Below are 11,680 nucleotides of genomic sequence, written 5' to 3'. Positions count from 1 at the left end.
TTCCGGAAAACAACAAAAAGAAATAAATTTATAGCCCATAAAAATTAAGAAGATTATTTCAGCAAAACAATTTATATGTTCTCTTCCATATGATTTTTTTTTTTTTTTTTGATAAGTAATAATTAAATAAAAAGGCGTTCAAGAGGGGAACGCGTCCCTTATACAAAAGTGGAACCAGGGTCTAAGGCCCCAAATAATCCAAAAAAATGATTAAATCATCGGAAGAGGAGCAAGAACTCCTCTTCACATAACTGAAAAGAGAGCGAATAATATGAAGTTTCAGCATCGTCATGGACAACTCCTTCCTTTCAAACATTTCCTTTCCTTCCAAATGCACCACCAAACGCAATGTGGGACAATTCTCCAGTAATCGCGTACACCTCTTCTCACACGACATCCTCTCCGAGCATAAATCAAATCTTTAGAAGAACATGGCATTACCCGATGCATGCCAAACAGACCAAGTATAAGATTCCAACAATCGTACGCCACGGGGCAATGCATAAGGATATGATCAACTGACTCACCATCTTGTTTGTATAGGCAACACCAATTAATCAAACAATTACCCCTCTTCCTCAAATTATCAATCGTCAGGATCTTACCCCATACAGCGGTCCATATGATTTACAAACAATAATCTATAAAAAATTTAGGCATTCTCTTCCATATGATTTCACTTGATGTTAGGAAAATTGAGTCGTATTTTGGCAAATTCCTACTCATTTTTTTGTTATAACGTGAGTCCAATGTCACAGTCAACATTCATCAACAGCACAACCTCCATCCAATCTATTAATTCATTTTCTCTCACGTCATCTCAAAGAGAGAATACGAAATCAAAGAGCCAAACACTACTACCTCTTTCAAATCTTAGTAACACACTGCCTTCTTCTTCAACCTTCAGGTGAAACGGCATTGTTCCTCTCCACTTCCCTTTAGATCTCTCTCACTTTTACATTTGATTTGCTTTTACTCCATCACAAGAGGAACGAACAGGTGCCGTGTCCGTGTCGGATAACCATGTCGAAAACCAACACTTCATGAGCATTCCTGAAGACGTGTCCGACACTTCATGGACATGTCCATAATTGAAAAATATTTTTTATTATTTCCGACATTTCATAGACACATTCTACACACTCAACCAACACATCCTACACTCTTCAATACAAGTCTTATATAACACAAACACAAAATAGTCTTCGAAACAATAGTATAAACATACGTCAAAGTGTCCAACCTCTTTTTCTTTAAATGAAAATATATAAAAAAAATATATTAAAAAAACATTATACACATGTCACAACATGTAATGATACTATAATGACAAGAATTCTTTAAATATAAAATTTAAAATATATATAATAAAAAAACATTATACACATGTCACAACAAGTAATCACACTTTGTCATATATGACAATAATATAATTATAATGACAAGGTATGAGAGTAATAGCATATATAATATATTTTGATAATATTCTGATAGATCTTCTAAATTATGTAATTTTAGTAAAGAAATTATAAATTAATTAAAAGTTCTATAATTGTCTTATTCAATAGACATATAAATGACAATTTATATTTATATTAGTCGTGTCCACATTGTGTCTGCGTCCTACTTTTCTAGGATTTGATATCTCAGCATATCCGGATCGTATCATATCCGTGTCCATGCAACTTAGACTCCATTTTTTTCCAAGGAAAATGCTTTTTCAGGAACAAGGTAAACATATTTACATCCATTTAACATAAAATGGAATCAAAAAGATTCTTCGTTATATGAATATATCTTTTCGGTGGGAAAATACAACCCTATATGTGCATTATGATCCTTAGATGCATTGTAAATTACAGAATCGGTCAAAGTGGTCCCGAACCGACCAATACTTCAGAGAACCGGCCAGTTTTGTTTTGTTTTTTTTATTTATTATTATCACGATAAATTGGCAAGAATCGGACTCGTTAGTTGTCAAGTCCATTGCAAATCAACAGGTTCGGCGAACTATGATCTAGAGTCATCCATTGAGTCTCTCTGCAATTTAGTGAGAGAATTCATACTTTTAGAGTGAGAAAATCTTGTCTCTTAATCTATGGTTTACCATATTTCATACAATATATGTGATTGAAGGGTTTCAAAGAAAAGGAGCACAACAGAGATTATATGATAAGAGCAATTCAATGAGCAAGTCAAAGATGGAGGATTGAATAAACCATGGAAAAACAGATTGTGTGAAACGTAGATCTCTTGATGGTGCAGTAGTCTGGAGACTCGAGTAGAGAGTTTCGCTCAAGGCAGTGTCAAGAGGTAACTAAGAAATGCTAGGGTGTAAATCTGGTAACATGGTTGTAAAACTTCTTTCCCATGATGGATTGGTCATGGCAGGACAAGGTCCCGTGATTTTTTCTTTTCAAGGCTTTTCCATGTAAAAAATCTTGTATCTCCACTTAATTTATTTACTGTTTTACGTGCTTGTATGATCATGATAAAGATACAAAATAAACTAATTGACCGATTTTATTATTTTTTGTTTTTATAAGTAACTAATTAACTGAACCTTGAATAAGGTTTGACAGTAATTTGAAATGGTAGTTAGTTGTAAATTAATATCTATTAGACGGTAGACCTTTTCACCCCATGTAGGTCTAATTAACCATGTGTACCCTAAGCTATCAGAGACTTTAGTAACGATCCCATATTTGTCAAAAGGTCAGCCTTTTAAGTTTCTAAAATTTAAAACTTTAGGTTTCATAAACCTAGGTTTCAGTAGAAGTCAGAAAAATGCACAATACTAAATTCTAAAATTCATGAACCTTTTGTTCTTAATAGTGAAACCACCACTTAAAAATGCCATCACCATCAGTGGTAGAGCCAGGATTTACTCCAATGGGGGAACTCTTAAACAAAAACAATAAATACAAAAATCAGATACTGATTGATATCATTTTTATTTAATACATTTACAATTGTTCTCAAACAGTTTTTATTTTTTTAAAATGCTGCATGATAACTTCAATATTAGTGCCAATATTGACCATGTTTGACTTTTCTCTCTTCTCTCTCTTCTTTTTTTGACGTCGGAGTCTTTCACTCCAGCGTCTGTCGTTTACATTTATGTTCTTTGCAGTTGGATCTTGGCTTTTCGGCAAGGATTTCTGTTATGTATCGCTCCTATCTCAGTGTTGCGACCTTACCTCGTCTCAATTTCAATGGTGATATTAAATGTTGTTCCGTTGGTGGTGATTCGGTCTTTAGGGTCGATCATCAAAGCATCAAGGAACATGAATCTGTCTTGCGATCATGCTTGGTTGGTCGCTTTGATAGAGATGTCGGGCGTATTGAAGGGATTGAGGTGTGAGCGACGAAAGTTTGGAAGGTTTCTAGCAGAGTGAAAGTTTCGTCCCTTCCCGACGATCTTTTTCTGTTCAAGTTTCCGTCGGAGCACGAGGCTTTAAGGGTTCTGGATGAAGGAAGGAAAAGATGGGGCGATGCATTGCTATCCATCGACATCTGGTATTTCGCGGTTGGATGCTCTGCAGTGAGAGATCGTAGCATACGGAGGGTAATGTTATTTGGTTTGCCCCTTCACCTGTGGTGTCACAAGTTATTTGAAGAAATCAAAAATCTATGTGGTGGATGTAGAGGCGTTGAGGCGGATGTGGCGGTGAGCGGAGAGAGAATCCTTCTCTACGTCTCCGCCGGAAAAACGATGTCGGAGTATGTTTTTGTTGAGGATCAAAGAGTGGCCTTTAAGGTTATTTTGATTGAGGAAGTTACACCTTGTATCCTCCCGAAGTCTCACTATGGCGCTGGTGAGAGTTCTCACATGCCGCGTGTTGAAACGATCATCAAAGGAGGTCGTCGGAATTTACAGCTCCGGCAGGGCCTTAAAGGAAGTAGGAGATTGCATGCACACGTGCCTGAAGTGCGTAGAAAGGGTAGGTACAGGAGTCGTATCAATCCTGTCCTTGTTCGGCGCCCACAATCTCAATACGCCCGTTTCACAAATCATCAAACACGTGGCACCGATCGTGGCATTAATGGAGCCACTAATGCATTAGACGCTAATGGGCTTAAGTTTGGGCCCGATGTACGTTCTGGGCTCTCTTTGTCTAATGGGCTCACCCACAGCACTCAGAAATTTAAAAGGGCCGTTAATTGGGGACCCCGCAATCAGTTATCAATATCAGTACTGAATAAGAAGCCCACTTCTCTTATCTTGACAAAGCCCAAGCGTAATGGGCAACATTTGAGTAACCCAATGACCAAGATAACGCGGGGGCCCATTTCTTTTCGTAAATCAAAGCCCGGCCCACCTCGCTCTCATTCTTCGTGGAGTCCACGCTTTAATGGCTTCTCCGGAACTGTCTGGAATTCGCCGGCGAAGAAGAGGTGGATGAACCTTTCTGCTGCCGAAACTGGTGTAAGACCTGCTGAAAAAGGGTTTCAGCATTCTCAGTGTTGCGCTAACATCTCTGTCAATCCAGAGCTGAAGGAAAGCACTAGATCTCTGTCTCAGGGCTCTCATGGAGTTCGGTGGTCAAGAAAAGAAAAGCAGAAGTGGGTTTCTTCTAATTGTCCAGGTATGTCTTCAGATCTTCAGAGTCCGTCTTCTGATCCACCCTCTTCTTCTACCCCTTCATGCGAGGTGATGAGGATTGAGGGGTGATGCAGCTGTTACAGAGAAGATGGATAGGCTGCCTTTTTCGAATTCTGAGTTAAATGGCAAGGAATTTGTTTTTCCTAGCCAATTGGTTACCGTATGCAGTGAAGTCAATGATCCCTTTGAAGGAGTAACGGTTTGTGTGGGAAAAGATTTGCAGTTTAAATTGTCCAATGATGAGGCTGTAGCTCTGTTCAAAGAGCTACGATTAAATGTTACGTTGCAAGGTCTCAAATGTATGCCTTCTGCAACGGACGAGGAGAATGAGGTTGGCAGTATTGTTGGGTTGGGTGATTATGTTACAGATTCAGATTCTGTTTATGAGTATGACAGAATAATTGAAAAGGACTTGGCTGATGAATTGGGGTCTACCCAAAAGGTCTGTTCTAATGAACTTCAGCCCCGGTTGAAGGATGATTCTAACATATCAGTGGTGGAACCCCTGGCAGTGGTGAGACCTGATGATGAGGTTACTGATTTGGGGAGGGATTGGGTGGTTGATAACGTTGGAGCTACCAGTGAGTTGTTGGGAGTATCTTCAGAAAGTAATAACGCTCAGACTTTATCTCTTCTTCAAGCAATTGTGACTGGAACCGAGATAGCAATCACTAATGAAGTTATAAAAACGAAGCCCATATCGTCTTGGAAAGGGATTCACGAGATTAAGAATCTCATCTTTGACATCCACTACAATAAGAAGAAATGAGTGGTGATGGAAAGGGGTAGGACTAGAAGCAAGAGTTTGAAGAAGTGGGGAGGGGAGATAATCTCAACTGGTTTTTAATGAAGCTACGAATCATTACATGGAATGTTCGTGGTCTCAATGACCCGAATAAGAGGAGGGTGGTGAAGGTAGCTTTAAGGAAATGGGAGGCTCAGGTTGTTTGTTTGCAAGAAACCAAGATGGCATCCATTACTGACGGGGTGGTTAGAAGTTTGTGGGGAGGAAGGTTTGTGGAATGGGAGGCTTTGGACACTATAAGTTCTTCGGGTGGTATCTTAGTTATGTGGGACAGTAGGTGATTGTCCAGAATGAATGTGTGGAAGGGCAGATTTTCTGTTTCCTGTGAGTTTCAGATGGAAGAGGATAATTTCAGAGGGCACTTTTCTGGGGTCTATGGACCAGTCGTTGATACTGACAGACCCATTTTATGGGAGGAACTAAGCCACGTTCAAGGTCTATGCTATTTACCTTGGTGTTTAGGTGGGGATTTCAATTCAGTCAGGTTCCCGTCAGAGAGGTGAAGAAAGTCAATAGACATGGATCAGTTTTTTGACTTCATTGATGAGCACCTTCTCATTGATCTACCAATGGAAGGTGCGACCTATACTTGGTCTAGTGGTGGAGACCCAGTTACTCTCTCAAGATTGGATAGATTTTTAATCTCTGGGGAGTGGGAAGAAAAATTCCCAGATGTTGTTCAGGCGGTATTAGAAAGGATTACCTCTGATCATGTTCCTTTAGTTTTGGATTGTGGGGGTTTGTGTTCTCGGAAAACCCCATTCCGTTTTGAGAATATGTGGCTGAGAGTGGAGGACTTCCAAGGGACAGTTCGTTCATGGTGGGAGGGAGCGATCGTGACAGGTGCACCCAGCTTTATATTAACACATAAAATAAGAGCTCTCAAACTCGCTCTTAATCATTGGAATAAGGATGTTTTTGGGAACCTTGAATCGAGGAAGAATAGAGTCTTTGCTGATTTTTCTGAGATTGATCGGCTAGAGGAGGCGGGTGGGAATGTGGAGTCTCTTTGTACTAGGAGAGCTTCCTGTCCGGCAGTTCTAGCTGAGATTGTTTGTATGGAGGAGATTTCGTGGCGACAAAAATCCAAGGCTCTTTGGCTGAAAGAGGGAGACCGTAACACAAAAATTTTCCACAGACTTGCTAATGCCCACAAAAGGAGTAATCACATAAGACGTATACAGGTAGAAGGCGTGGAGTTGTGGAGGGAGGAAGAGGTGCGTAGCGGGATCGTGTCTTTTTATCAGAAGCTTTATACAGAACCTTTAGGTTGGCGACCCAAGCTTGATGGTCTTCCTTTTAAGGCTATTTCTAGGATGGAGAGAGATGGGCTAGAGCTTCCTTTTACTGAAGAAGAAGTTCTAAAGGCCTTATCCAGTTACAATGGGGATAAAGCCCCGGGGCCTGACAGGTTTACTATGCGTTTTTTGTTGGAAAGTTGGGCAGTTGTGAAAAATGAAGTGATGAGCACCTTTCAAAAGTTTCATTCTACAAGTGTATTTGAGAAATCGCTTAATGCATCATTTATTTCCCTCATCCCTAAGAATGGAAACTGATGAGCACTGAAAAGTGCGCATTTAAACCCGTTAAGCTTAAGCATTCTAGTACCTTTATCTATCTTACTTTGCCGTTTTAGACTTATTACGTGTTATTTATATTTTCAGGCACTAATCCCAAAATTGAGCTAACTCAGCCAAATAAGAGCTTAATTGAAACAATCCTGAGATAAACCAAAGGAGGGAGCAAAGTGGAGAAAGAAAGGAGCAAAAAGGAATCAAAGTTGTGCAGCTGAAAAGTTCGATCGATCCAACTTAGAGTTCGATCAATCGAACATCTATGATCGATCACAGTACTTCTCGATAGATCCAACCTTGGCCTTTGCTGAAATTCCAAGTTCGATCGATCCAACATCACCTTCGATCGATCGAACCCTATTTTGTCATATTCAAATGATTGATCTTATCCACAACTGTACGCCTACCAACCACTTTTGTCCTTTTCCCCATAAATATCTTCGAAATATCTCAGCCTTGTTCTTATCCGGAGGAGTCAGACCACTTCGATCGATCCAAGATACAGTTCGATCGATCGAACCAATCTTCGATCGATCCAAGTTAAGGTTCGATCGATCGAACTTCCTCCAGCGAGAAAAAGTTAAAGTCTAGCTCATTTATTCCGTCCTTCACCCAATCATTGGAGAATATGCCTTGCACGATCACAGCTCATCATAGGGTGTATTTGACCTACCTATATAAGAAATATGATACACTTTTTGGAGGGGAGTCTAGAGTCTCTTGACACACATTGAAAATCATCTTGGAGGCTCTTCTTGGAGAGGAGGAAGGAGGGAAGCTAGAGCACCATTGGATGAGATCTTCACCAACAAGGAGCAGCCATGGAGTTAGCCCTTGAGGGTTGGATCATCACTACCATGAGTGGCTAGACATCCTCTTGGGGCTAGAGTTAGCCCCAAGCATGCTTTCTATACTCTAATCTTGTGTATTATTGAGGGATTAGTGTTGTATGATACATCTTGATATTCATGTATATATAACTCTTGATTATTTCATGGTTTGTATGGTTTAATGCTTCCAATTGACTATTCTATTCTACCCATATGTCTATGTATGCTAGAGTAGGATATTCATGTACTTATCTCTAGATGTAGTGTTTTTGATGCATGTCTATGTGTATTGATGCTATAGATCTAGAGATTATCAAGATGATATGCTTAATGAATGCTATTTTGGTTCATTTGATGGTTTATGCCTATTCTTGATGGCTTGTGCCTCTCCCCTAGTCTAGATAACTTTATTTTCATGCTAGTAGTGTAGATTTAGTGTAGTGGTAGTATAATGTTAGATGGGAGGACAATCTACTCTTGATGTTTGATGTTCCATGCTTGTGAGTCCAAATGGCATATTCCTCTAATATTGTGTTGTATGTGGATTGTGAGCTTAATGAAGGATTAATGACTAATTATGATATGTTGTATCTTTCACATGTGTTTAGACAATTTATTCCTCTCCCAATAGATAAATTGTGGCCTCTCACATGATGTTTAGATAATGCATGTTTAACTAACTCATCCTTATGGATTGCTTGGACTATGAGCTTAATGAAAGGTTCAATGACTTGATTTGATATTCTGTTCTCTTCACATGATGTCTAGACAATATATTCCTCTACCAATAGATGTATTGTGGCCTCACACATGTTGATTGAGACAATTTGCACTTGTTGAGTCACCCTTACCAATTGAATATCTTTTATACACACAACATTGTTGCAACACATTCATTTCCCTCATTAATCACTTGATTATGGTTTGGAATAGTATTGTTTGGTGGTGATCTCTACACCCCAAGACCTTTCCTTCTTACTTACTCTTTATCTCATTGCATTTTAATTAATTCTTTTCTAGAAGTAATCAACCAACCCAATTCTCTTTTGCAATCATTTGGTACGCTAGAGTCGAAGTTGAAATTCCAACACGTATAATCCCTTGGGACGATCCCTACTCACTCTTGCTACGTTAGTAGTAGTGTTGGTAGTGGTTTTTATAAATTTAAATTTGACATAAAAGGCTTTTCTTGAACCACACATTCACTACATTCAGTTTGGCGTATTGGAACGGCCGTCGTCAGAAACGCTTCAAATATTAAGGATTTTCGTCCTATTAGCTTAGTGGGTTGTATTTACAAACTCATAGCTAAGGTGCTTGCTCAAAGAATGCAAGAAGTTATGGATGGGATTATTTCAGATTCCCAGAATGCCTTTGTTGGAGGTAGGCAAATTCTTGATTTAGTTCTTATCGCCGATGAATGTGTGGATTCAAGGTTGCGTAATGGTGTTCCTGGAGTTCTGTGTAAACTTGATATTGAGAAAGCTTATGATCATGTTAATTGGAATTTCCTTCTCTATTTGCTTCAAAGAATGAGGTTTGGAAGTAGATGGAGGACATGGATTCAGACATGTCTGTCGTCTGTTAAGTTCTCAATTCTTGTGAATGGTTCTCCAGCCGGCTTTTTTGGGTGCTCTCAGGGTATAAGACAAGGTGATCCATTGTCATCTTTTCTTTTTCTTATTGTTATGGAGGGCTTAAGCAGACTTATGTGCCGAGCAGAGAATCTTGGTCTCATCAAGGGATTTCGGGTGGGAAGAGATATTACAAATCAGGTGGAGATTTCTCATTTGTTATTTGCATATGACACTCTGGCTTTTTGTGATGCAAATGTGTCTCAACTTAGATATTTGAGATGCATTCTGGCTTGCTTTCAGGCAGTTTTCGAGCTAAAGGTTAACGTGGCCAAGAGTGTGCTTGTTCCAGTCGGGAATGTACAGGACATCTCTTCTCTAGCTGCGGTTCTTGGGTGTAGGGTGAGTTCCTTTTCTATCCCTTATTTGGGATTGCCCCTAGGGGTTTCTCCCAGATTAGTGGGGAGTTGGGATTCTGTGATTGATAGGTATGCAAAGAGGTTGGCAGGTTGGAAGAAGCAATATTTGTCAAAGGGGGTTAAAGTTACTCTTATCAAGAGCACTTTATCAAGCCTTCCCACTTATTTTCTTTCTATGTTCCAAATTCCATGCTCCGTTGCTAATAGAATTGAACAAATTCAAAGGAATTTCCTTTGAGGAGGAAGGGGAGAAGAGTTCCAGTATCACCTTGTTAGATGGGAGCAAGTCTGCAAGCCTATAAAACTGGGGGGGTCTCGATATTAGACGATTGATTCCTTTTAATCAAGCTCTTTTGGGCAAATGGTTGTGGAGATACGAGAAGGAAAGACACCGCCCTTGGCCTAGATTAGTTTCCTGCAAGTATGTGGATGATGTTGGCAGATTGACTACACGTCCGGTTTCTATTGCGGGAGGAGTTGGGGCTTGGAAATCCATTCGGAAAGGATGGGATGCATTTTCTCCTCATGTTAGATTCAGTGTTCGTGATGGCAGTCGCGTTCGTTTTTGGGAAGATCTTTGGTGTGGAAATCAGCCTTTATGTCGTACTTTCCCCAGATTATTTAGTATTGCAGTTGATAAACATGCCACCGTAGCTAACTGTTATCAGCTTGATAATAGTGGAATTACGTGGAATGTTCTTTTTCGGCGTTCTTTTCAGGATTGGGAGCTAGAAGATGTGAGCATTTTTTTGGATCAATTGTACTGGCAGGAAGGACTTGGCAGGGGTTATGACGATTTGACTTGGATTCCCTCTTCTCGCGGTCATTTTGAAGTAAGGTCTTTGTTCTTATGCTTGTCTAATTTTGCACCCTATGATCTTCCATGGAAGACTATATGGCGCTCTATGGCTCCCACTAGGGTGGCTTTTTTTGTATGGACCGCCGTTTGGCGTAAGATTTTGACGATCGATAATTTGAGAAAAAGGGGAAACTATTTTGTTAATTGGTGTTGCATATGTAAACAAAATAGGGAGTTAGTCGATCATCTCCTAATGCATTGTTCTGTAGCGCACGACTGCTGGAATCTTATTCTTGGGCTTTTTGGCATGTATTGGGTAATGTCACATTCTACTAAGGAGCTGATTCATGCTTAGAGAGGTTGTCGTGTGAGTAAAAGTGTTCGTGATTATTGGAAATCTATACCACATTGCATTTGGTGGTGCATTTGGAGGGAGAGAAATAGTAGAATGTTTGAAGGAAATGAGTCGTCTACAGCGACACTGAAACTTTTTATTATTCGTTCTCTCTTCAGTTATGTGAAGAGAAGTTCTTGTTCCTCTTCTGATTTTATTTCTTTTTTGGATTCCTTGAGGCCTTAGTTCGCAGTTCTCTTATGTCTATGGGACACGTTCCCCCAGTGAACACCTTTTTTAATTTATTATTACTTATCAAAAAAAAAAAAAAAAAAAAAAAAATTCATGAACCTTAAATTTCATAAATTATAGGTTTAAATTTAATGAAGTCTAGATATCTCAAAAATAATAATAATAAATAAATAAAGTTGCTTTTTCAAGGTTTTTAAGAATTATAAAACTCTAGGTTTCAATAAAGTCTAGGTTTCATTAGAAATCGCCAAAAAGTAAATTTATAAGTCATGACACTAATATTAGAGATTCGTAAAATCTAGATATTTTTAGGCTTTACAAAAAAATCCTTTATTCATTTCATAAAAGTACATTTTCTTTTTTTTTTACAAAAATACCTAATTTCACTTTTCAAAAGAACAATTTTTGCAAAGTTTAATCATGTAATAAACAAAACTCTTAAGAAAAATATATATATATATATATATCCTGTCAAAGCTTTAAAACT

The 11,680-nt window shown here is 38.9% G+C and overlaps 2 protein-coding genes across 2 annotated transcripts; both read left to right on the top strand.

Moving 5' to 3' along the window:
- The first annotated feature begins 5,929 nt into the window (after positions 1-5,929).
- Positions 5,930-6,967, top strand: LOC132276536 (uncharacterized). Its single transcript, XM_059777999.1, has one exon. The coding sequence runs from the start codon at positions 5,930-5,932 to the stop codon at positions 6,965-6,967; it is 1,038 nt and encodes a 345-aa protein (XP_059633982.1).
- Positions 6,968-9,155: 2,188 nt separating this feature from the next.
- Positions 9,156-10,962, top strand: LOC132276526 (uncharacterized). Its single transcript, XM_059777988.1, has 3 exons — positions 9,156-9,279; positions 9,433-9,877; positions 10,251-10,962. The coding sequence occupies exons 1-3, from the start codon at positions 9,156-9,158 to the stop codon at positions 10,960-10,962; spliced, it is 1,281 nt and encodes a 426-aa protein (XP_059633971.1).
- Positions 10,963-11,680: the final 718 nt, after the last annotated feature.

The sequence above is a fragment of the Cornus florida genome, unplaced genomic scaffold (assembly GCF_030987335.1).
Source record: "Cornus florida cultivar Cherokee Brave unplaced genomic scaffold, ASM3098733v1 CherokeeBrave_3.0.0_Hap2_Chr01, whole genome shotgun sequence".
Classification (NCBI taxonomy): Eukaryota; Viridiplantae; Streptophyta; class Magnoliopsida; order Cornales; family Cornaceae; genus Cornus; species Cornus florida.
The sequence above is the reverse complement of the archived record's forward strand: the minus strand, read 5'-3'. Positions and strand labels throughout refer to the sequence as shown.

Excerpts from the sequence above, each read along its gene's own strand:
- LOC132276536 (XM_059777999.1), top strand. The coding sequence starts at position 5,930 with ATGGATCAGTTTTTTGACTTCATTGATGAGCACCTTCTCATTGATCTA.
- LOC132276526 (XM_059777988.1), top strand. The coding sequence starts at position 9,156 with ATGGATGGGATTATTTCAGATTCCCAGAATGCCTTTGTTGGAGGTAGG. Across the intron at positions 9,280-9,432 it reads TGGTGTTCCTGGAGTTCTGT|CCGGCTTTTTTGGGTGCTCT; the intron begins GTAAACTTGATA and ends ATGGTTCTCCAG. Across the intron at positions 9,878-10,250 it reads TGGGATTCTGTGATTGATAG|ATTGACTACACGTCCGGTTT; the intron begins GTATGCAAAGAG and ends TGATGTTGGCAG.